Source organism: Ranitomeya imitator, chromosome 4 (genome assembly GCF_032444005.1).
Source record: "Ranitomeya imitator isolate aRanImi1 chromosome 4, aRanImi1.pri, whole genome shotgun sequence".
Taxonomy (NCBI): Eukaryota; Metazoa; Chordata; class Amphibia; order Anura; family Dendrobatidae; genus Ranitomeya; species Ranitomeya imitator.
Window position 1 is genome coordinate 196,875,101 of NC_091285.1, and position 24,467 is coordinate 196,899,567.

Sequence of the window (24,467 nt, forward strand, 5' to 3'; positions counted from 1 at the left end):
GGGATATGCCAGCTTCACCAGCTGTTGTAATAGCATTGCCTCTACAGGAAGAAAAATTGTCCAATTTTACACAAGTAAATTTCTGCGCCCATATATTATGTCCGGTTCACCCACTCCCACTGGTGATCATTGGTACATCGGTACCAGCGATCTGCCTTGTATGTCTTACCCAGCCCTTTTACATGCAGGTGCAGCCATGCCAGGTGGTGAAAGTCTGGATTCTACTTTTCAGACCACAGGGAGTCGTAAAAGAAAACATTTTCATCACCTTCTTCTCAAGTACTTTCAGCAGATGGAACTTTCTCGACAGGTGTATGAAGAAGTGCCATGGCACCTGAAGATGACTGGCATGCTCCATGATTTGTATACCTTTCTATTAAACCAACGGTAAATAATCCATCATAATCAGTATAATATTGAATAGAGACAACTGACCTGTAGTGAGGGACAGACACAATGAAACAAATGTTTTGTAGACTATCATAAAGGGAAGCTTAGATCAGCATATCCACTATTAATCTAACCCCAGGCTCCTGTAGGCAATTAAATGATAATAACAATGGTGCTTCAAGGTGAGCTGTGTGATCAGTAATTGTACAATGCTTATAAATTAAAAATGTGCCTACTTGTGTGAAAATCTTTTACCCTGAGTCATCGGGGAGGCTACAGCATCGTGGCTGTATCACCAAGTCATCCTTGGAAACATGCCTGTTCTCTTTTGAGTGATCGCTCCATGGTATGGTGATGTCAGAGCAGATGTCTTTGAAATCCTGCACATGCACTTCTAGGGTCAGAACGTTGATGTCATGAAATCCTGCATATGCACTTCTAGGGTCAGAACGTTGATGTCATGAAATCCTGCACATGCACTTCTAGGGTCAGAACGTCGATGTCATGAAATCCTGCACATGCACTTCTAGGGTCAGAACGTCGATGTCCTGAAATCCTGCACATGCACTTCTAGGGTCAGAACGTCGATGTCATGAAATCCTGCACATGCACTTCTAGGGTCAGAACGTCGATGTCATGAAATCCTGCACATGCACTTCTAGGGACAGAACGTCGATGTCATGCACAGTGAGCCAATGTGTACACACCTCAGCCTCACCAAGCTTACTGTACACGATCTCTCCAGCTTGCCATTCTGGAGTGCACCACTTGTGTTGGCGCGTGGGAGAGACCATGCCATTCAAAGAAGATTACTGAGGTGTGTACACCTTGGTATACTGCCCATGACAGAGGCGTTCTGAGCCTGGACCCTAGAAATGCATGTGCAGGATTTCAAAGACATCTGCTCTAACATCGCCGTACCCTTGATTGATCAATCAAAAGAGAATAGATGTGTTTCCAAGGATGACTCTATATCCAAAAAGTATCGTTTCTACTTGCGGAGATTGACATGCTAAGCATGTCGAGATGAGGAGACTTAAAGCCGCAATGGTCCTCTGGGAAATATGCTAATTATGCTAATTTTCTCTTCAGAGAGGATGACTCTATGACACAGCCAGGATGCTGTAGCACACCATTGGCTCAGAGTAACAGTTTTTCACAGAAGGAGTCAAAGTTTTCTTTACAAACTTGGCACAATGACTGATTGTACAGTTTAGCTAGAAAAACCACTATTATTGTCATTCTAGTGCCTGCAAGAGCATGATCAATAGCTGATTTCAGGTTCCCGTTAAAGGGAGTCTGTCAGCATTAAATGGCTGTTCAAATCAAAGACAGCCAGTTGGTGCCTCCTTGGCATGGCTAATCAGCTCAGTGTACCTGAATATCTGCTTGTTTTCCATCTATATCTGCCCCCTCGTCCTTATTTGACAGCTTTGGCTTTGCAGAAGTCAGAGGAACGTGGAGTCTGATGGAAAACAAGTAGTTGGGAAGGTACACTGAACTGCTAGGCCATGCCAAGACTGCACTGAACAACTGCGCTTAGTTTGCTCAGTCACTTTTTGCTGACAGATTCCCTTAAACTCTTATAAATGTTGACTATCTTTTGTCCATATATACTGTACTAGATGGTGGCCAGATTCTAACGCATCAGCGAAGCGTGGTGAAATCCCGCAGCAATTCGCGGCCGGACTTCTGATTGGTCGCGGTTGGTCGGGCACGACTAATCACCGAAGCAGTGTTTAAATCCTGCGGCAATATCGCTGATTGGTCGCGGCCGGCCGTGTAGTATATAGCACAGCCACGTAATATATAGCACTGCAATTTAGTATATAACACAGCCCACGCAGTATATAGCACAGCCACGTAGTAGTATATAACACAGCCCACATAGTATATAACACAGCCCACGTAGCGTATAGCACAGCCAACGTAGCATATAGCACAGCCCACGTAGTATATAGCACAGCCCATGTAGTATATAGCACAGCCCACGTAGTATATTGCCCAGCGACGTAGTATATAGCACAGAAACGTAGTATATTGCCCAGCCACGTAATATATTGCACAGCCACGTAATACATAGCACAGCCACATAGTATATAGCACAGAGACATAGTGTATAACACAGCCCATGCAGTATATAACACAGGCCACGTAGTATAGAGCACAGCGATGTAGTATATTGCTCAGCCATGTAATATATACCACAGCCACGTAGTATATAACACAGAGACGTAGTATATAACAGCCCACGCAGTATCTAACACAGCCCACGTAGTATATAGCAATGTGGGCACCATATCCCTGTTAAAAAAAGAATTAAAATAAAAAAATAGTTATATACTCACCTTCCGGCGGCCCACGGATCCAGCCCAGGCGCTTACCGATGCCCCTCACGACGCTCCGGTCCCAAGAATGCATTGCGGTCTCGTGAGATGATGATGTAGTGGTCTCGCTACGTCATCATCTCGCGAGACCCCAATGCATAGACCGGAGCGTCGCATGGAGCAGCGGGAAAGGCGACGGAAGGTGAGAATATAATGATTTTTTATTTTGTTTATTATTTTTAACATTAGATCTTTTTACTATTGATGCTGCATAGTCAGCATCAATAGTAAAAAAGTTGGTCACACAAGGTTAATAGCAGCGTTAACGGACTGCGTTACACCGCCGCATAACGCGGTGTAGCGCAGCCATTAACCCTGTGTGAGCGCTGACTTGAGGGGAGTATGAAGGGGGCACTGACGGAGAGTATGAAGGGGCGAATTCGCGGCCGGACTGTGCCCATCGCTGATTGGTCGCGGCCTGCCAGCCGTGACCAATCAGTGACACGGGATTTCCGTGACAGACAGACAGACAGATGGAAGTGCTCCTTAGGCTAAGTTCAAACTGCGTTAGCAGCAGCCCGTTCAGCACATACGCTAACGGGCTGTTGCTAGTACAAGTGCCGGTGATACATCGCGCTAGCGCAGATAGAGCATCTGCTAGCTCTATCTGCGCTAGTGGTGATGGACCTGGAAACGCTGCAGCCCGCGTCCCAGGGTCCGTCACTCAATGACGGCACATGGCTAGCGCACGCCCATTGTGGGCGTGCGCTAGCGATGCATCCGACATTGCATTCAATAGCGGCGTTACCGGACTACGTTACACCGCGTTATGCCGCGGTGTAACGTAGTCCGTTAAACGTACCGCCATAACGCAGTGTGAACCTAGACGATTATATATAAAGATGTCTTATCTAATTTCCCTTTCTATCCCAGTACTCTCGACTTGATCTGTAGAAATATGAAGCATGGCTGTCAAATGAAAATGGATCTGATTAACTATTGGCAAATGCTGTTATGTTCAGGAAAGGCTCCAGCAGTGGACTGTCAGACATTGTTACAGAATTTCGCAGGTAAATTACCATTATCTACAACATGCTCTGTTATAGCGACATGGCACTTCCAGCAGATTGCAGCATATTGTAGGCTGAGATAGCTTGTTAAACCTAACGGGGATTAAGATCAGGATTATCGTGTTGTAGATTGAGCGGCACTATTGTAATATCTCTTCACTAGTAGTAATAAAAAAGACCATATGCATCACGTATTAAATTCAGGTAATGAATGTAAATTATACTTAGAATGTCAGGGTGAATGTAGCTTTAGGGATTATGGACACACACATATTTGGCATCAGTACCAGTTCTGCGTGGCAATATTATCCTGATATCTCCAGTGCATAGAGATGCAATTTATGGAACCAGATTATGAAATTATCCTAGGTATATTATGCCCAATATATTGCAAGCAGTGTACATTGTTAAAAAAAATAAATAAATAAAAAAAAAAAAAAAAAAAAAAATATATATATATATATATCTACTATATAATTGTCTAAGGGTCACTTCCGTCTTTCTGTCCGTCTGTCTGTCTGTCACGATATTCATTGGTCGCGGCCTCTGTCTGTCATGGAAATCCAAGTCGCTGATTGGTCGCGGCAAAACAGCCACGACCAATCAGCGACGGGCACAGTCCAGAAGAAAATGGCCACTACTTACTCCCCGCAGTCAGTGCCCAGTGCCCGGCGCCCGCATACTCCCCTTCGGTCACCGCTCACACAGGGTTAATGCCGGCGGTAACGGACCGCGTTATGCCGCGGGTAACGCACTCCGTTACCGCCGCTATTAAGCCTGTGTGTCCTCAGCTTTTTACTATTGATGCTGCCTATGCGGCATCAATAGTAAAAAAATGTAATGTTAAAAATAATAAAAAAACAAAAAACCTGCTATACTCACCCTCCGTTGTCCGCCGAGCCGCTCGCACCTGCCGCGAGACCGCTAAGTCATCTGGGTAATTTTGCAATGCATCCTGGGAACGGAAGATGGCGGCAGCCGCGTGCTCATCGCCTGCGCCAGAGCCTCGCTGGATTCGATCCCGGCGGGTGAGTATATAACTATTTTTTATTTTAATAATTTTTTTAACAGGAATATGGTGCCTACATTGCTGTATACTACATGGGCTGTGTTAAATACCGCGTGGCCACTGTTATATACTGTGTGGGCAGTGTTATATACTACGTGACTGGGCAATATACTACGTGACTGGGCAATATACTACGTGGCTGGGCAATATACTACGTGACTGGGCAATATACTACGTGGCTGGGCAATATACTACGTGGCTGGACAATATACTACGTGACTGGGCAATATACTACGTGGCTGGGCAATATACTACGTGGCTGGGCAATATACTACGTGGCTGGGCAATATACTACATAGCTGGGCAATATACTACGTGACTGGGCAATATACTACGTGGGCTGTGCAATATACTACGTGGACATGCCCATTCTAGAATACCCGATGCGTTCGAATCGGGCCACCATCTAGTGTGTGTATATATATAATGTTGTAAGATTGCTCTCACTAAGTGTATTGGGGGACACTCGCTTGGCACAGGATTAACGTAGTCAGGCACGATTTTTGAACACAAAACAGTCCATGCGGTTTATTAAAGTGTCATAAATCGGGTTATGCACGGTTCATATTATACATTCCATAGAACACAATAGGCACCAACTGGTGATATTAACTTGCAGCTTTGTCTTAAACACTTCATTTACGGCTTTGACTCACGTTTATGGCTTTGTCTCACAGACACTAAACATGCTGGACCTCTCACTTCGCACAGTTACCATGGGTGTCTGTACGCCGTACACTTCACCAATGTCCCAAGTCACATATAGCGCATATGACACTGGGTCGCGGTCTCTAAACACGCTGAACCTCACTCCGTTCAGTCATCGTGGGAGACCACACAGTTCATGGAACGTCACAAGCACCAACAGTCAATGGTACCTTATGGGAGCTCCTGCTCCACCTGCCGACTCCTCATCAGTCCACTCCTCCGGGAATGCTGCCTCACATGGATCACCAACTTGCCTGGGCAGCATATCTTAGTCAGTCCAGACCCACCGAAGGACGATGGCTTCCCCCAACATAGACCATCCAGAACCACAGTCACTGTGTGCTATTCAGGGATCCGGTCCTACTCCCAGAACCTCCCAACACTCCAGTATGTGCTCTTCAGGAAGCCTCCTCCTCACATGAACCACACATGTGACCTGTCCAGGTGCTATTCAGGACCTCGTCCAACACCCCAGGCCAGTAGCAAGTCCAAAGTCCCACCATGTGCTATTCAGAACTCCTACTCCCAGGAAATTCAACACAGGTTGTTCAGTGTGCTATTCAGGACTCCTACTCCCAGGAAATCCAACACACCCAGGCCACCAGGTCCAAAGCTCCACCATGTGCTATTCAAGACTCCTACTCCCAGGAAATCCAACACAGGTGGTTCAGTGTGCTATTCAGGGATCCGGTCCTACTCCCAGGACCTCCCAACACACAGGCTCTCCAGGACCTTCCACTGGAACCACACAGGAACACACAGGTCACTCACAGCGACCATACACAGGGACCATGTGACCCACACCCTGGTCACATTATATACCCTTAACCACTCCCCTGGATGGGACTGTGGATGTGTGGCTAGTTTGTCTCACCCATCTCACACAACTAGCCTAGTAAGTCTCCCTTACAGCTACACCATACATATACACACTTGAGGGACTACAGGTCCCAGAACAACATTGCATCAGACTTACTACGCAGACTCCCTCTGCGACACATATTGGCCATTCACAACACAGCCAGTCACTGTTTCACCATGACTATCACAATAGATATGCCTCCATGCACATTCCAAGGAGCACTCACAGCGCCCCCTAGCTGCCACACTGGTCACTTCATCACAATATATATATATATATATATATATATATATATATATATATATATATATATATATATATATATATATATATCTAATATATAAAGCTGAATGTGTGTGTGTGTGTGTGTGTATGTGTGTGTGTATGTCCGGGATTGGCATCTGCACCGTCGCAGCTACAGCCACAAAATTTTGCACAGTCACACGTCTGGACCCCGAGAGCGTCATAGGCTATATTGTGAGGTGAAATTTTAACCCCGCGCGTTCCAATTCACCAAACAATTTTGCCCCTATCTACATAATGGGGAAAAAAGTGAAAGGAAAAGTGTTGGAGGCGTCGAAGCTACAGCCACAAAATTTTGCACAGTCACACGTCTGGACCCCAAGAGCGTCATAGGCTATGTTGTGAGGCGAAATTTTAACCCCGCGCGTTCCAATTCACCAAACAATTTTGCCCCTATCTACATAATGGGGAAAAAAGTGAAAGGAAAAGTGTTGGAGGCGTCGAAACTACAGCCACCAAATCTTGCACAGTCACACGTCTGGACCCTGAGAGCGTCATAGGCTATGTTGTGAGGTGAAATTTTAACCCCGCGCTTTCCAATTCACCAAACAATTTTGCCCCTATCTACATAATGGGAAAAAATGAAAGGAAAAGTGTAGGAGGCAAATTGACAGCTGCCAGATGTGAACAAGGGGGACGTAAAGAGTGAGAGCGATGGCGCCAAAGAGTATATACCGTACAGTTGCTAAGGTGGGGCCCCGACATGGGATACTCACCACACACGGGGACATGAACACACACACAAAATGCGCCACACACTACCACGTGCTTGAACACATATCACCCTCAGCACACATTTCACCACACATACGCCAACCTCGCCACATAAAAGTCGAAACAAAAGTCGCCGCTCAAAACTCGCCACGCGCAGAACTCGCCACATGCAAAAACTAGGCTCTTGCAAAACTCGCCACAAGTGCAAAACTCACCTCATGGAAAACTCGCCACACACAAAACTTGCATACGCGGAAAAATTGCCACATGCACAAAAGTTGCAACACATGCAAAATTTGCCTCACACAAAACTTGCACATACTCAAAAGGCACCACACAAAACTCGCCACGCGCAAAACTCGCCATGCGCAAAACTTGCTGCACACAAGTTGCTACACTAACCTGTAACATGCAACTCGACACACAAAAAGTTGCTACACGCATGTTGCCACACAAAACTCATCTCACAAAAGTCGCTACATGCATGTCGCCACACGCAACTCAACACACACAATTTGACAAACGAAACTCGCCCTAAAACACACACAAGTCTGGTATTATCCTCCAAAAATAAAAATCTGATTAATAAGCAGACAAACTACAACAAATGTACCATATAGGAAATACGGCAGCTGTCAGTCACATGACCTGTCTATTATGTGTATGTGTGAGCTAATATATACTGCCAGGGGGAGGGCTTCCTGTTGGCTGGGGATTTATCAGGCTGCCAATTTAGCTTACAAATACTGAGGTAAAAATACTGAGCAAATAACGTGTGAACGAGGTCTAATACAGGAGGAGATGACACACAGGTATATTCTATATACAGGGGAGATGACACACAGATATATACTATATACAGGAGAGATGACACACAGGTATATACTATATAGAGGAGGAGATGACATACAGGTATATACTATATACAGGAGGAGATGACACACAGGTATATACTATTTACAGGAGCAGATGACCTACAGGTATATACTATATACAGGAGGAGATGACATACAGGTATATGCTATATATGGAAGATGACATGCAGGTATATACTATATACAGGAGGAGATGACATACAGATATATACTATATACAGGGGAGATGACATACAGGTATATACTATATATAGAAGGAGATGACATTCAGGTATATACTATATATAGGGGAGATGACACACAGCAGGTATATACTATATACAGGGGAGATGACATACAGGTATATACTATATACAGGAGATGACATACAGATGTATACTATATATAAGGGAGATGACAAGCATGTATATACTGAGGTGATGAGGTGAAAATGAGAGGTGTGAGTGCAAAATGAAAAGGTGTGAGTGCAAAATGAGAGGAGTGAGGAAAAATAGTGGAGTGATCAGAAAATGACAGATGTGAGGTTGAAATGACAAGTGTTAGGGGGGAATGAGAGGAGTGAGGGAGAAAATGAGAGGTGTGAGGGAGAAAATGAGAGATGTGAGGGGGAAATGAAAGATGTGATTGGGAAAATGAGAGGCGTGATGGGAAAATAAGAGAAGTGAGGTGCTATAACTAACCACAGATATTTACTATGCCCAGGCAACGCCGGGCTCTTCAGCTAGTATATATATATATATATACTAGATCGTGGCCCGATTCTAATGCATTGGGTATTCTAGAATATGCATGTCCCCGTAGTATATGGACAATGATGATTCCAGAATTCGCGCAGACTGTGCCCGTCGCTGATTGGTCGAGGCAACCTTTATGACATCATCGTCGCCATGGCAACCATTATGACATCTACGTCGATCCTGTGCCCGTCGCTGAATCAGAAACGTGAGATGTCTACGTCCTTTATGACATCATCGTCGCTGTGCCCATTGCTGATGGCGGCCTCGACCAATGAGAGACGTGGGATTTCTACGTCAATGCTGTGCCGGTCTCTGATTGGTCGAGGCCTGGCGGCCTCGACCAATCAGAGACGCGGGATTTCCAGGACAGACAGACAGACAGAAAGAAAGACAGACAGATGGAAAAACCCTTAGACAATTATATATATAGATATATATACTTCCAGCATTGTACTTGGTATTGCACACATAAGATGGCTGTTGACATGACATTAGTTAGGAATAATTAATCCTATAAATAATACTTTTATGGTTCGCAAAACAGTTTTTGCATTTTGACATGAAAGAATCAATTACCGTAATTGTAGTAATGGAAACAGTTTTGTAGAAGTCATGATCTGAGAAATTAAGGGACCTTTTTATCTCGACAACCCCATTCCCAATGGAGGGAAGATGCAGTCAAAATATAATATTTTTAGGTACTTTTGCAAGTAGAGGGGAACTTTCACTACTTTTTACGTGCTAAACTGCCTACATTATGATAAAGAAGTTAAAGATCTGAATAAAACATATTTTTTTTTATTTCAGATCTCCATTGCAGAGATATTAGATAACATTTACATGTCAATTTTCCCTGCAACCAAAGGGACGTTAGCAGAGATCCTTCTCTGGGGGCGTTTATTTTGTCTCCTGCATAACGTTAACCAAACATAAGCAGAAGGTATTATGCTGGAGAAAAAAAAAGATCATGCCCCCAGAGAAGGTCAGAACTGGCATTCTCCTGTGAGACATGTAATGACACACAGCCCTGCTCTCCTGACTGATCTCATTGCTGGCCTTGATTGTGTAGAATAGAAGTTTAGAACCAACTTTCTCAGTGTAATATGGTAAGAATAGCAGCACGGGGCGCAGCACGGTGGCGCAGTGGTTAGCACTACAGCCTTGCAGCGCTGGGGTCCTGGGTTCTAGTCCCACCCAGGACAACATCTGCAAAGAGTTTGTATGTTCTCTCCGTGTTTGCGTGGGTTTCCTCCGGGCACTCCGGTTTCCTCCCACATTCCAAAGACATACTGATAGGAATTCTAGATTGTGAGCCCAATCGGGGACAGCGATGATAATGTGTGCAAAACTGTAAAGCGCTGCGGAATATGTTAGCGCTATATAAAAATAAAGATTATTATTATTATTATTAAGAATGAGGAGTCTAACCTTATCACATTGAGATCTCACTGCTGGCACCTATTTTGGTTATAAGCACAAGAAGAGAGCAGGACTGTGTGTTCCTGCATCCTGCATCTATCCCAAACATCAGGGAATAATGCTGTGGTATCAGGGGTAGATGCAGAGCATTGTATGTGACACACTGGTCACAGTCTGCAGCTCTCCTCTCCCTGCGCTGTGATGGTATGACATTAAATTATGAATTGCAGGACAGTGCTGTGAGAAGAGAGCTGGCAAACAGCGAGTCACTTACAACGCTCTGCATCTCTCCCAGCTACCAGCACATTATTTCTCGAGCTCTGGGATAGATGCAGAACGTTATATGTAATGATACACATCTCTGCTCTCCTCTTCTTGCATTTCTAATCATAGTAAGTGTCATCACTGAGATCTCAGTGTGACCTGGTTAGACACATCAGTATTACCAGTAGACACTTAGAAAGCTTGTTATTGGCTTCTCTGGAGGCATTTTCTTTTTTTACTGTATGTTGCCGCCTGTTTATTATTGGATAATGTCATGTAGAGGAAAAAGTAAATGTCCCCAGACAAGAATCTCTACCAACACACCCTTGGTTGAAGGGAAAATTAGCATAAAAAATTAACAAGTTATTATCTCTGCAATGGGCATGAGAAATGCAAAAATAAACAATAGCTTTATTCACATCTTCAGCAACATTATCATGAAGCAGCCAGCTTGGCATGTAAAAAATGAAAACAACAACAATCCCATACATATAAATACAGATATGGGGAAGACGATCCACCATAACAAGGTTAAAATATATACATTTTATTGCAATTAATTAAAAAACAAATGTAAAAAGCACACAATGTGGAAAGCAATAATACAGTAGGGGACGCTGGGCAAACAAGAAGGGCTGAAATAAATCAATATATAAGTATATATGAGGAGGATAAAGGAAGGATCATATATAATCAAAAGACCAATACAAGTGATGACTCCCTTCCTTATAAACTAACCTCAGTGTCCAAATAGACACTCAATAATGGTTAGGAACCAGCACAAGGTAGAGATATAATGACAAGATTAATATTCAGCATTGCAAACATATATAGGTAAATGCGGCAATGATCACTACATAATCCTATTTGTCACACCTAGACATCAAATGCATGAAAGGAATGAAAGCTACCTGATAAGTGCTGCCACGAGACCAGTGCCCAGATGTCCCCTCACCCCGATGCGCGTTTCGCCATCAGCTTCATCAGATGCTACTCGCCAGAGTGTGCTAGCCATAATAGCTGTCTTGTGGAAAGATTCTCCCATCTGAGCTGTGGATCTCTGCAGCTCATCTAGAGTGACCATGGGCCTCTTGGCTGCATCTCTACTCAATGCTCTCCTTGCTTGGGAGTTTACGTGGACAGCCATGTCTTGGTGGGCTTGCAGTTGTGCAATACGTCTTCCATTTTTGGATGATGGATTGAACAGCACTTTTCATAACCTAACCTTTCTTTACTCTTCTCCACAACATTATCCCTGACTTGTCTGGTGTGCTCCTTGTTTTTCATGATGTTGTGTAATCCGTAATGTTCTCAAACAATCCTGAAACCTTCACAGAACAGCTGTAGTTATACTGAGAATAAATTACACAAAAGTGGGCTCAATTTACTAATTAAGCGACTTCTGGAGGTAATTGGTCACTCAGAATTTTATTTAGGGGTATCAGACTAAAGGGGGCTGACTACAAATCCACATCACAATTTCCAGATTTATATTTTTAAAGTATTTAGAAAACCATGTATAATTTCCTTTACACTTCACAAATACTTGGTACTTTAGGTTTGTGGATCACATAAAATCCCAATAAAATACATTTGAAATATGTCACGGGAGATGGAAGTATCCTGCCCTGCTGGATAAATGACAAGCCATGATGGTAGAATGAAATGTTGGTTTAATGTCAGCGCGTTTCACGGTCACTGCGACTCCTCCTTCGAGACAACCACAATGAAAATAAAACTTTCAGTGTTTACTTTTCATTTGTGGGTGTCCTGAAGATCGAGTCGGTGTGACTCTGAAATGCATTGACATTAAACCAACATTTCATTCTCCATCGTGGCTTGTTATTTTTTCAGCAGCGCAGGATACGTCCATCTCTCGTGGTATATTACATTCCAATCCCCTGGAAGCTACGCATTTTTAGTGGTTGTGTCTTACACAACCCTATAAGGTGAGCATCATTACCTATTGATCCTCTTTTATTACTTGGATAAGACCCTATTGCGTCTTTTATTTAATAAAATACATTTATGTTTGTGGGTATAACATGAAAAAAATATGTTTAAGTTCATGGTATAAATACTTTTTCAAGCCACTGTAGGGTGCCCCTCTCCTTATGGCATATATAGGGTATATAGATAGGAGAAACCACTTTAGTAATCTATGAAAATGAAAAAAAAAACATTGAAGATTGTTCTCTTTTGGCTATGATGCAGCTTCATTGGTGATATTGTGTAATGTGCCATTGATTGTTGCAGAGAATGCCACTGATCTGACTGCTCAGTACGGTGTGATATTACTTGCTGCACAGTGCCTCAAAGATATTGGCCGGACCAAGGAAGCTGGCGCTATGCTCTCCTCCATTGAACATCAACTGGTGAGCAGGTTACATTGAATAAGCAATTCTCTGTGTAGCATTCAATGCAATTATTTCCTTGGTAAGCAACAGGTCTTCGTCACTTTGATGCTGTAGATCAGGGGTGCACAACTCCAGTCCTCCAGGACCACCAACAGTGCATTTTTCAGGATTTCCTTAATGTTGCATGGGTGATAATGTAATCACCTGCACAGGTGATGATTCCAACCTTGTACAATACTAAGGAAATCCTGAAAACAAGCACTGCTGGTGGTCCTTGCGGACTGGAGTTGTGCACTCCACTCCTGCTATAGATGAAGCAACAGGCAGGTGCTGGTGAATGACGTCATATGCATCTGCCAGACCCGTATGGGTGATCGTGGTGATGTCTAATATTAGGTATCGGCACAGTCTGCCTCCTAAGATGGTATCAGATTGCTTGTTTTCTCTATGGAATATTCTGGATATACGGCTATAATTGCAGTAGTGCCTTTCTGAGACATGTTGCATCAGCATCTGTTTGCCACTCCAATACTTTTCATAGAATGCGTCCATATTTGCACAGTGCAGTTAGATTGGTTGTCACTTTTGCATTAGCCTTTTTAAGACCTGATTGTAAATTGTCACTGTTTATTGATAGCTCATGCTGGCCAAATAACAGGGTTTTTTTTCATCCAGTCTCTTCAGACGTCTAAATGTAGAATCTCCTTGTCACACACAGTGATATGTGAGCTGGCCGTGTATCACTGCATAATAAGGTGGATTTCTTCTTCAGAAGTCCAGAAATGCTCAATAACTTGTAATTATCAATTAGTTTTTTTTCGAGCAGGATCAGAGAAATGAAGATCAGTTAGTGCATGCGGATATGTTCACATGTTGCATTCTTACTGTGAGAAAAATGCAGCGTATTACAGGACCAGCAAACTGAATGAGATGTCTGAGATCTAATGCACATGTTGCCTATATTGTTCTTTCAGGCTTGAAGCAGGTACATATCTACACCATGTCAGTTCTTTCAGCGTTTTTCTGCTGCAAATACTGAATGTTGTGAATCCTTCTTAGTAACACCATATGTCCTCTAGATGGCGCTGATCTGTCAGTCTAGGATCTTGCTTTCCTCCAGGATAGCGCTGCCTGCATCCTCATACGGTAGATAGGGTGGGTATGCTGTAGGAAACCAGATCATGTCAGCCTCGAGTCCCAGTTTTAATGGTTGAATGTAACATTTATATACATTACACAGAAATTGGTCGATGGTTGGAGAACCTCTCGGCAAACTTTCACCTGATAAACGATCATTCCACCTTTGCAGCCTCATACATTTTGTTTGATGCTCGCCGTTGTTAATTGATCAAAGCAAGCCATACATGTTCAAGATTACACTGACAAGCGACATTCATCACAGAAGAGAAAAATAATTTTCCTTGAAACAATTTTTGCACATTGGCAGAAACATTCAGGCACGGCCGACTTCATGTCAGGCGATTGTGCGTGATTAGGTGCTAAAGTGATCGTTATTTGTACACTGCACTTGATAAACATTATTTATAGTTAGACTCGAATGGAATGATCACACGCACTGTATGGACATTTTCATATATCTTTTCACTTTACCTTTCTTTTCTATATTATTTAGGAATCTGCAGAAAACAGGGACAATAAAGTCTTGATGTGGTCACAAAAAATGTCTGGAGATCTGTATCGAGACATTGGCTCCTGGCAAGAAGCAATCATTTATTATGAGAAGGCGCTGGGTAACCTTCAGTGTCTTAGCAAGAATAACCTAGAAAATAATTACAAACTGCTGAGACTCAGAGGTAGGCTTTATTTCAACAAATATCTATTACATTTAATTTACCCCTTAATGACCAGTGGTCTACAGTCCTGCTCATCATTATTGGCATCCCTTCGTTTTTTCATAGCCTGTACAATATCTTCAAAAATAAATGGAAATGTACCACATCTTAGAGCAGGACTTTTTTTTTCTCTAACAAGATAGCACCTGCTACTGCACAGTTGCTGCCAGCACCATTTTCAAACGGATTTTTTCTTTAATGAATTTAAGGATAAGGCTAGGGTCACATTGCGTTAGTGCAATCCGTTTAGCGCTTGCGCTAGCGGATTGCGCTAACGCAATGTTTTTAAAGGGTCGCGTTTCGGGGTCGCGTTAACGTCCCCGCTCTCGCAGATCCCCGATCTGCGAGAGCGGGGAACGGACCTCGGGCGCGCCGCTGACGCTGCAAGCAGCGTCCGAGGCGCGCTACAAAAGACCGGCGCGTCGCTAGCGCGTGCCGAAAATGACACGCGCTAGCAATGCGCTGGTACATTGCGGGCAATGGGAGCGCTAACGGACGCGTTGCATGGCGTTAATTTCGCCGTGCAACGCTGTCCGTTAGCGCTCTGACCAAAACGCAATGTGACCCCAGCCTAATATGAAAGAAATGAATTACATACTGTACACATTACATTTGCGATCATGTTACAGCGCAGGCGCCACCGCTGCAACCTGCCTGCAGGTTTTTTTTCTTCAAGATATTTATTTGCCAAGAAATCAATGGACTCTGCTCCTGCCTTAGATGTACTCTTAAAGCCCAGGACCCGCAGCTTCACATCGCCAGAACACCCCCTCCTCCCACCCCGGGGCCCACAGCATCAACCCACTCCTGCCACCGCCGGCTTCTTGAAGCCCCGTTCCACGGCGCTGCCCGCCCCCCGGTAAACTACATTTCTATTGTAAGACGCATCCCCATTTTCCCCTCAAATATGTAGGGAAAAGTGTGTCTTATAATCCAAAAAATACAGGAAGTACTTGGATAAAAATACAGTAATTAACCTGAGCCGGCATGGGTTTGTAACAAACAAGTCATGCCAGACTAATCTAATTTCCTGCAATCACTGACTAGGTGGATCAGGGAAATGCGGTAGATATAGTATATCTCAACTTCAGCAAAGCATTTGATAAAGTAGCTCATACTATCCTTATTGAAAAAATGACCAAGCATAGGATTGACAAGGCTACGGTTTGGTGGATTCATAACTGGCTCAGTGATCATACTCGTAAGAGTGGTAGAGTGGTAACAAATGGTTGCACATCCAATTGGAATAGTGTTTCACGTGGGGTCTGTCTTGGCTCCAGGGTTGTTCCACATTTTTAAATCTGTTCGAGGTAAGGGAACTCAAAATAAACTAATCGTATTTGCAGACGATGCAAAGCTGGGAGGGATAGCTATCACTAGAGAAGACAGAGAAAGAACAGGTAAGGGATCTGGGAAGGTTTAGCTTGTAAAAAAGAAGGCTCTTTGTAAAAAAAGAAAGCTAAGAGGAGACTTAATAGCTGTCTAAAGGGATGTCACAGTGTAAAGTGAACATCCTTATTGTCATTTGCACATGGAAACATAAGAAGCATTGAAATGAAACTGAAAGGGAGAAGATACAGATTAGCTATTAGAAAATACTTTTTGACAGTTAGGGTGATCAATGAGTGGAACATGCTGCCAGGAAAGGTGGCGAGTTCTCCTTCAATGGAAGTCTTCAAACAGAAACTACACAGATATCTATATGAGATGATTTAGTGCATCCTGCATTGAGCAGGGCGTTGGACACAATGACTTTGGAGGTCCCTTCCAACTCTAACATTCTATGAGTCACGTAGTAACAAGGGACTGTGGTCACCTACCCGATCCCTCGGACTAGGGGTGCCCTAGGCTATCGCTGTCTCCCGGATTACCCCGGATGATAGACACGCCGGGGTCTCGTACCTTGCTATGCTCCTGTATTACTCTTATCTGTTCCCTCCCCCACCCAAAGAGGTGTGAGGCAGAAGTGTATTGGAAAACACTAAACAGACAGAAGGGAAAACGCACAGGGATAAAAGAAAACTATTATCATACAAATACACTTACAAAACAAAACAATGGGAAGCAGGGGATGTATAGGAGGCACAAACTAAATGGGAGATGATAAAGATAAACACGCAAACCAACTCCACCCAGAAATCTCCTGAAAAACTCTCCCACCGCCGATTACAAACACTGAACTTGTTCTTCAACTCCAAACCAGGTAGTGGAAAAGCTATCACTAGCAACTCCCAAATGCCAGTGGCGAGCATATATACCAGAGGGGAGTAGCCAACACAGAACAGCTGAGACCATTCAGGATGGAGAACTCCAGGAGATCAACTGAACTGATTCACCCTTGCAATGACAAAAATATGAAAACCTGCATTGTTTAGTAGGACGGTAAAGCAGTTTTAATCAGTGCAGGAGTTCGTGCAACCAGACATTGCGATCTTCTGGCTCCTCTTTGTTGCAGTATCCCTGTGATACTATGATTCTTTGTGTGAAGGAGGCCTTAGTGGAGAGTCAAACAGCCATATTACTCGGATGAGGATGCTCTGACTGGCTATCGGTATTTCCATGCAGCTGTCATGCTGGTGTCAGGAAAGCCGATGGCCAGTCCAAGCATTGTGTTGTGATCCTCGTCCGAATTATACGGCCGTCTGACTTTCCCATCATAGATGGGAAATTCTCATCTGTGAGTCCTCTCTACGAACCAGAGCATAAAAACAGACTTTCAAGAGGATTCAGTATCTTATACTAAATGAAAATAGTACTCAACCCACTAATGTTTTTTTGTTAAAAATGGTCAGAATTTATAAACATAAGCAATGATACTCACTTCACAGATCCACCCACTACTCCCACTTTTAACACACAGGAGGTAACTGGATCAGCCAATCAATGGCTGTAGCTGTAACTTCCCTCCGTCAGTGATGGGCTACAGCAGGTTCCTGTTTTGGGACACAATTGCTGTAGCTGCAAATGGAAACTGACAGAGCAGCATGAGAGCCGGTGTGTCGGGATTGATGAGGTGTCCCCTTTTTATGCTATGTTGACCATTTTTAAAGAAATTCATTAGAAAACGCTTTGAATGCTAGTGTAATATGAGTGTTCAGTTGTCAATATGGAAATGCCCTTATTAGCAAATGTGTTTGTATTGAATAACTTAGTCATGTTATACCAAAACAACCTTTACGGAACCCACGGAAGACTTGTAAAAAATGTACAAACATGCAGTGGCATGTAAAAGTTTGGGCACCCCTGGTCAAAATTACTGTTATCGTGATCAGATAAACAAATTGAAGATGAAACGATATCCAAAAGGCCTAAATTTAAAGATGACACATTTCCTTTGTATTTTTACATTTTATAAATTACAAAAAGGAAAATTGGTTGATGCAAACGTTTTGGCACCCTGCATGGTTAGTACCTAGTAGCACCCCTTTTGTAAGTATCACAGACAAGAGTCTTTTAATTCTAGTTTGATGGATTTTCATGCATTCTACCTTGGAATATTCTTCCAGTTCTGTGTCTTGCACACACTGCTATTTTGAAGTCTAGCCAGAGATTTTCAATGATTTTCAGATCAGGAGACTCACGGCCATTGTAAAACCTTCAGCTTGTGCCTTTTCAGGTAGTCTATTGTAGATTTTGATGTGCTTTTAGGATCATTATTTATTTGTAGAAGCCAATGTCTTTTCAACTTTAGCTTTTTTACAGATGGTGTTATGTTTGCATCAAGAATTTGTTGAAATTTCATTGAATCCATTCTTCCCTCTACCCATGAAATGTTCTCCTGTGCTATTGGCTACAACACAACCCCAAAGCATGATAGATCCACCCCCATTGCTTAAAGGTTGTCGAGATGTTCTTTTCCTGAAATTCTGTGCCCGTCTTTCTCTACACATACCTTTGATCATTGTGGCCAAAAGAGTTCTATTTTTAACCTCTTCAATCCACAGGACTTCATGCATCATGCTTGTTTAGATGTTCTTTTGCATACTTCTGATGCTGAATTTTATGGTGAAGATGCAGGAGAGGTTTTCTTCTGATGACCCTTCCATGAAGGCCATATTTGTGCAGATGTCTCTAAATAGTAGAACAATGTACCACAACTCCAGAGTCTGCAAAATCTTTCTGTAGGTTTTTTCAGTCAAACAGGGGTTCTGATTTGCCTCTCTAACAATCTACAAGCAGCGCTCACTGAAATTTTACTTGGTCTTCCAGATGTTATCTTGACCTCCACTGTTCCTGTTAAAGGGGTTGTGCCAGGACCAAAATATATATTTTAATCAATAGATCTTGGTATAATAAAAAGTTCCACAATTCCATGTGTTAACAAAAATGGTACTGTCCCAAGATATAAATGTGCCCCAGTGCAATGACTGTCTTTGGCCGTGCAGGAAGCAAAAGAGAGTATATAGAGATTCTAGCATGAGATTGCAGTTGATTTTTTTTGTTAGTAAAACATTTCACTGCTTGTTTTTAAACAATATTTTACTTCAAATAAAGAATCAGCTATGATCGCCTGCTGTAATGTCAGTAAAGTCTTTTGCTTCCTCCCCTGGCCAGTAGCTGTGGTTTCTCCGACCTGTTTTTGTATGGTGGATATACAGCCATTACACTTGGGGCACAGTTATGACATTATCTCGGGACAGGAACATTTTTTTTATAACAGATCCAAATGTGAAGTTTATTTTTATTACAAGATCTGTTAATTAAAATATACTTTAGTTTGTGGCACAACCCCTTTAACTGCCATTTCTTAATTACATTTCGAACTGAGAAAAGGGCAACTTGAAAACTCATTGCTATCTTCTTATAGCCTTCTCCTGCTTTGTGGGCCTCCACCATTTTCATTTTCAGAGTCCTAGGCAGATGCTTAGAAGAACCCATGGCTGCTGTTATGGGCCCAAGGTTAGAGAAGGCTGGGATTTTTATAACGCTGGGACATTTGCATCACCTGGTTTTCCTAACGATGATAGTGAGCGAGCCATAACCCTAACAGTCTAATTAAGGTCTGAAACCCTGGTCAAAATGATCTGAGCAGACATATCTCCAAGGGTGCCCAAACTTTTGCATCAGTCCATTTTCCTTATTGTAATTTTTAAAATGTAAAAGACTAACATATATATATGTTTTGGCTTAAAATACAAAGGAAATGTGCATCTTTAACTTTAGGCCCTTTAGAGATCATTTCATCTTCAACTTGCCTAGCTGTTCACAGTAACAGTAATTTTGACCCAGGGTTCCCAAACTTTTACACGTCACTGTATCTAGAATTTACATGCCAGATATATCGAAAATAATTTGAACAATTTTTTTGCATGTAATGACATAAATTAGAGATGGATTTAGTTCCCGTGTCTCACTCTTTAGGTAAGCTGCTGTGCTTAAAAGCAACTTTGGAAGCCAAACTGGGCTACGAAGAGCGAAGTAAAATGCTTAAAAATCCTATAGAACAGCTCCAGTCCCACACAACAGGGCCTTATGAACAAGCCGCGCTAACACTTTGTCAAGGTCTTTACAAGTAAGCGTATTTTCCTAATAAGATTACAGCTAACTGGGGACAATAAAACCTTACACCATTATAAATATTCCTGAATATTCATTACAAATGCAGCCTTACAATGCATTAGGTACCCACTATAATGAGATCCTAGATGCCTGTAGATAAGATAAAGTCCTTTATATTCTATGATGTGACCATTTACTAAGTAGTGATGTCATAGCTCCGTGGTGATGTAACTACTATAAAATACTATATAATATGACAGTCACAAAAACCCATACTTATAGCATGCTCGCAGTTTGGTTTTGCCCTGCATTATGCATAAAACTGCTTTGAAGAAGGAATGGTAAAGGATAAAGTAAACTTGCCAACTTAAAAGACCCTATTAAAGGGAATGTCAGCTCAGACTGATAGTATAAACTAAACATTTAGCCTTTTACGTGATATAGCGCCATGAAAAATCGGACCTTCAGCGCTGCCTCCATTCTCCAAAAACTAGAGTTTGATCAAACATGTAAATTCGGGTGCTCGGTGCAGCCATGGCTTGGGCACTGCTTTCCCCACAGGTTTTGCACGGGTCTCCTCCCTCACTAATGATTGACAGGGCTGGCTTGTCTGCAGAGAACGCTTGGACCAGCCCTGTTAATCACCAGTGAAGGAGGCAGACATGTATATCCCGTGGGAGGATTGGAGCACTGAAACTCTTGGCCAGGCTATTGGGGCACCAAGCATCTAATTAGCATATTTGATCAAACTACATTTTCTGTAGAACGGAGGCAGCAATGATAAAACTAAAGGCGTGATTGTTGTAGTGGCTGTATCCCATACACGGCTATAGGCTTAGTTTATACTGTCTGTTTATGACAGGCTCCCTATAAACTCTTCCCAGCCTAGTATGTAACCGTTCTCATGTACAGCACCATGGAATCAATGGTGCTATATAAATAAATAATAATAAATAAATATGTCCTTTGCAAGGTACAGCAGCCGCTGGCTGAGTTATACAGCTGGCATCCGCTTCTAACAGCAGTGACTGGAGCTAGCTTCCATCTCCTCTCTTTAACCCCTTAAATTCCATTGACAATTTTTGACAGACCTTTAAAGGTGCGTAATCCTGCCCAGGAATCTATTTAGGTGCCTTTCCAACCCCCAAGTCATGATTGCGGAGTCCCAAACATTTTCATTGGCAGACAGATGCCTGCAGAAGGCCCCTGTTACTGCTTTCTCTCTACTTCTGTGGAATAACATAAAAATTTGGACCACCCACTTAAAAGGGTGGTCCGGCACCTAAAATGTATTTTCTAACTAACTATCTTTACACTCTAACCACCTTTGTAATTTGCTTTTATTATACATAATTCCCAAAACTTTTCTCTAGGCCAGGAATATGACAGCAGTGTAGGCTGTAGACACAGAATATCCAAGTCAGGACTTAAAAGGGTTAAATTAAACTGCATTGTACATTACTTTTATTTTTCAAAGTTATTCACCCCAAAAAGTTATGGGTAGGGGATAACCTGCTGACTACTCGAGGCCCAACTGTCAGGACCCCCAGCAATCCTAACAACGTAACTCTGGAACTCCAAAGCAGCCCTGTCTTGGCTATTCCCGCAGTCCCATAGACAATGAATGGAGCATAGGCACCCTCCATTTAGGCCTGGGCTCTGCAGAGCCAGGTTCCTGTGTTCCACAGCCACAATCATGAGGTCTCTGGGGGTCTTATTGCTGGATATTGCTGGATGACTTGTTATTTTGAGGAATTACTCGTACACTTGAATGTTTTGCACCAAAGACCTGTTTTTTTATACCCAGATATTTATCCTTCAGGTTTTGTACTGGGCACGTTTCTGAATCAGAAAAATATCTGGTCGATTGTTTGGAGGTCCGACGCAAGCTATACGGCAAGAATCACATCTTGTGTGGAGAAATCCAAGAGTACATCGCAGACGTACAAATTAATTTAGGATCCAGTAACTAGTAAGATATTGGTGTTTGGTATACGGAGCTGTGAGCGTGAAAGAAACATTTTTCGACCATGTTCACACTTTAGTCCGAGGCAATAATAGGAATCTTCATAGCAGATTCCATTGGTTTTGAAGTAAAAAGTAACAATATACTGCATGGAAATGTTTGTTTTGCTTTTGAGGAGGTATTCCCAACATAGAAAAACTGGCAAGGGGGACCGTTTCCGGCGCAAATTTGGAATGGGCTAAGGAGCTGAGCCCGCACCATACCAGTCAGCTGCTGGCTGTGTTAAACAGCCTGTAACTGCCTCCAACAGCAGCATATGGAGCTGATCTCCACTTATTTCTGATAACATCTTAAATGCTGCTGTCAATCACTTAGAATGGTATTAAAAGTGAGAGGTCTAAGGGGTGCCCAGTTCCATGGACCCATCAGGCCACCTTCAACGTGATCGCAGGATACTGATGGATTGCCAAGGCAACAGTGAGCCTGCTGAAGGCCTTCGTTTCTGCCGTAATGGCGCTTCTGTGGCTGGGCTTCATAGATGATTGTGATTTTCTGTGTTGGGAGGTAGTGATGGAATCATATGTGAGGGCTTTTACGTGTCCCCAGAATGTACCCGCTGGAGGGCGTTGTAATCAAAGCTATAGCTGTGGTTACAATTTAAAATAAAAGTAAGTGTGGACTGGGTAAGGCTATTTACATAGTTACATAGTTATTAAGGTTGAAGGAAGACTATAAGTCCATCTAGTTCAACCCATAGCCTAACCTACCATGCCCTAACATGTTAATCCAGAGGAAGGCAAAAAAAACCCATGTGGCAAAGAGTAAGCTCCACATTGGGGAAAACAATTCCTTCCCGACTCCACATATGGCAATCAGACTAGTTCCCTGGATCAACGCCCTATCGAGGAATCTAGTGTATATACCCTGCAACATTATACTTTTCCAGAAAGGTATCCAGTCCCCACTTAAATTTAAGTAATGAATCACTCATTACAACATCATACGGCAGCGAGTTCCATAGTCTCACTGCTCTTACAGTAAAGAATCCGCGTCTGTTATTATGCCTAAACCTTCTTTCCTCCAGACGTAGAGGATACCCCCTTGTCCCTGTTTCAGGTCTATGATTAAAAAGATCATCAGAAAGGTCTTTGTACTGTCCCCTCATATATTTATACATTAAAATAAGATCACCCCTTAGTCTTCGTTTTTCCAAACTAAATAGCCCCAAGTGTAATAACCTATCTTGGTATTGTAGACCCCCCAGTCCTCTAATAACCTTGGTCGCTCTTCTCTGCACCCGCTCTAGTTCAGCTATGTCTTTCTTATACACCGGAGACCAGAACTGTGCACAGTATTCTAAGTGTGGTCGAACTAGTGACTTGTATAGAGGTAAAATTATGTTCTCCTCATGAGCATCTATGCCTCTTTTAATGCATCCCATTATTTTATTTGCCTTTGTAGCAGCTGCCTGACACTGGCCACTGAATATGAGTTTGTCATCCACCCATACACCCAGGTCTTTTTCATTGACGGTTTTGCCCAGAGTTTTAGAATTAAGCACATAATTATACATCTTATTACTTCTACCCAAGTGCATGACCTTACATTTATCCCCATTAAAGCTCATTTGCCATTTATCAGCCCAAGTGTTGTGAATTCTGTTGTTGAACTCCCTCCTGTGGTCGTGAATGGTACTTCGGCGAGTTCTGTCCATGGACTCCCTCTGGTGGCTGTGAGTGAAGCTGCTGCTTCTGAGGTTCCTTACACAGGTGACGTGGTTTATCCTTTGGTTGGCTGCTCTATTTAACTCCACTCAGATCGTTACTCCAGGCCAGCTGTCAATGTTCATGTGCTGGTTCAGTTCGCTCTTGGATCTTCTGGAGACCTGTCTCTTCCTGCAAGAAGCTAAGTCCCCGTTTGTTATTTTCTGTTTATGGTTTTCTAGTCCAGCTTGCTTTCATGATTTTGTCTTGCTAGCTGGAAGCTCTGGGATGCAGGGTGGCGCCTCCGCACCGTGAGTCGGTGCGGGGGTCTTTTTGCACACTCTGCGTGGT

At 42.9% G+C, this 24,467-nt stretch overlaps 1 protein-coding gene across 5 annotated transcripts in view; it reads left to right on the top strand.

Moving 5' to 3' along the window:
• The window catches only part of LOC138675751 (tetratricopeptide repeat protein 41-like), a 119,291-nt gene that overhangs the window by 76,842 nt on the left and 17,982 nt on the right, over positions 1-24,467 (top strand). For all 5 annotated transcript variants that reach the window (XM_069764247.1, XM_069764248.1, XM_069764249.1 and 2 more), the window contains 6 exons: positions 189-387; positions 3,651-3,787; positions 12,995-13,113; positions 14,729-14,909; positions 20,310-20,460; positions 22,270-22,419. In XM_069764247.1, the coding sequence (XP_069620348.1) occupies positions 189-387; positions 3,651-3,787; positions 12,995-13,113; positions 14,729-14,909; positions 20,310-20,460; positions 22,270-22,419 (937 nt within the window). The remainder of the gene's footprint in view (positions 1-188; positions 388-3,650; positions 3,788-12,994; positions 13,114-14,728; positions 14,910-20,309; positions 20,461-22,269; positions 22,420-24,467) is intronic.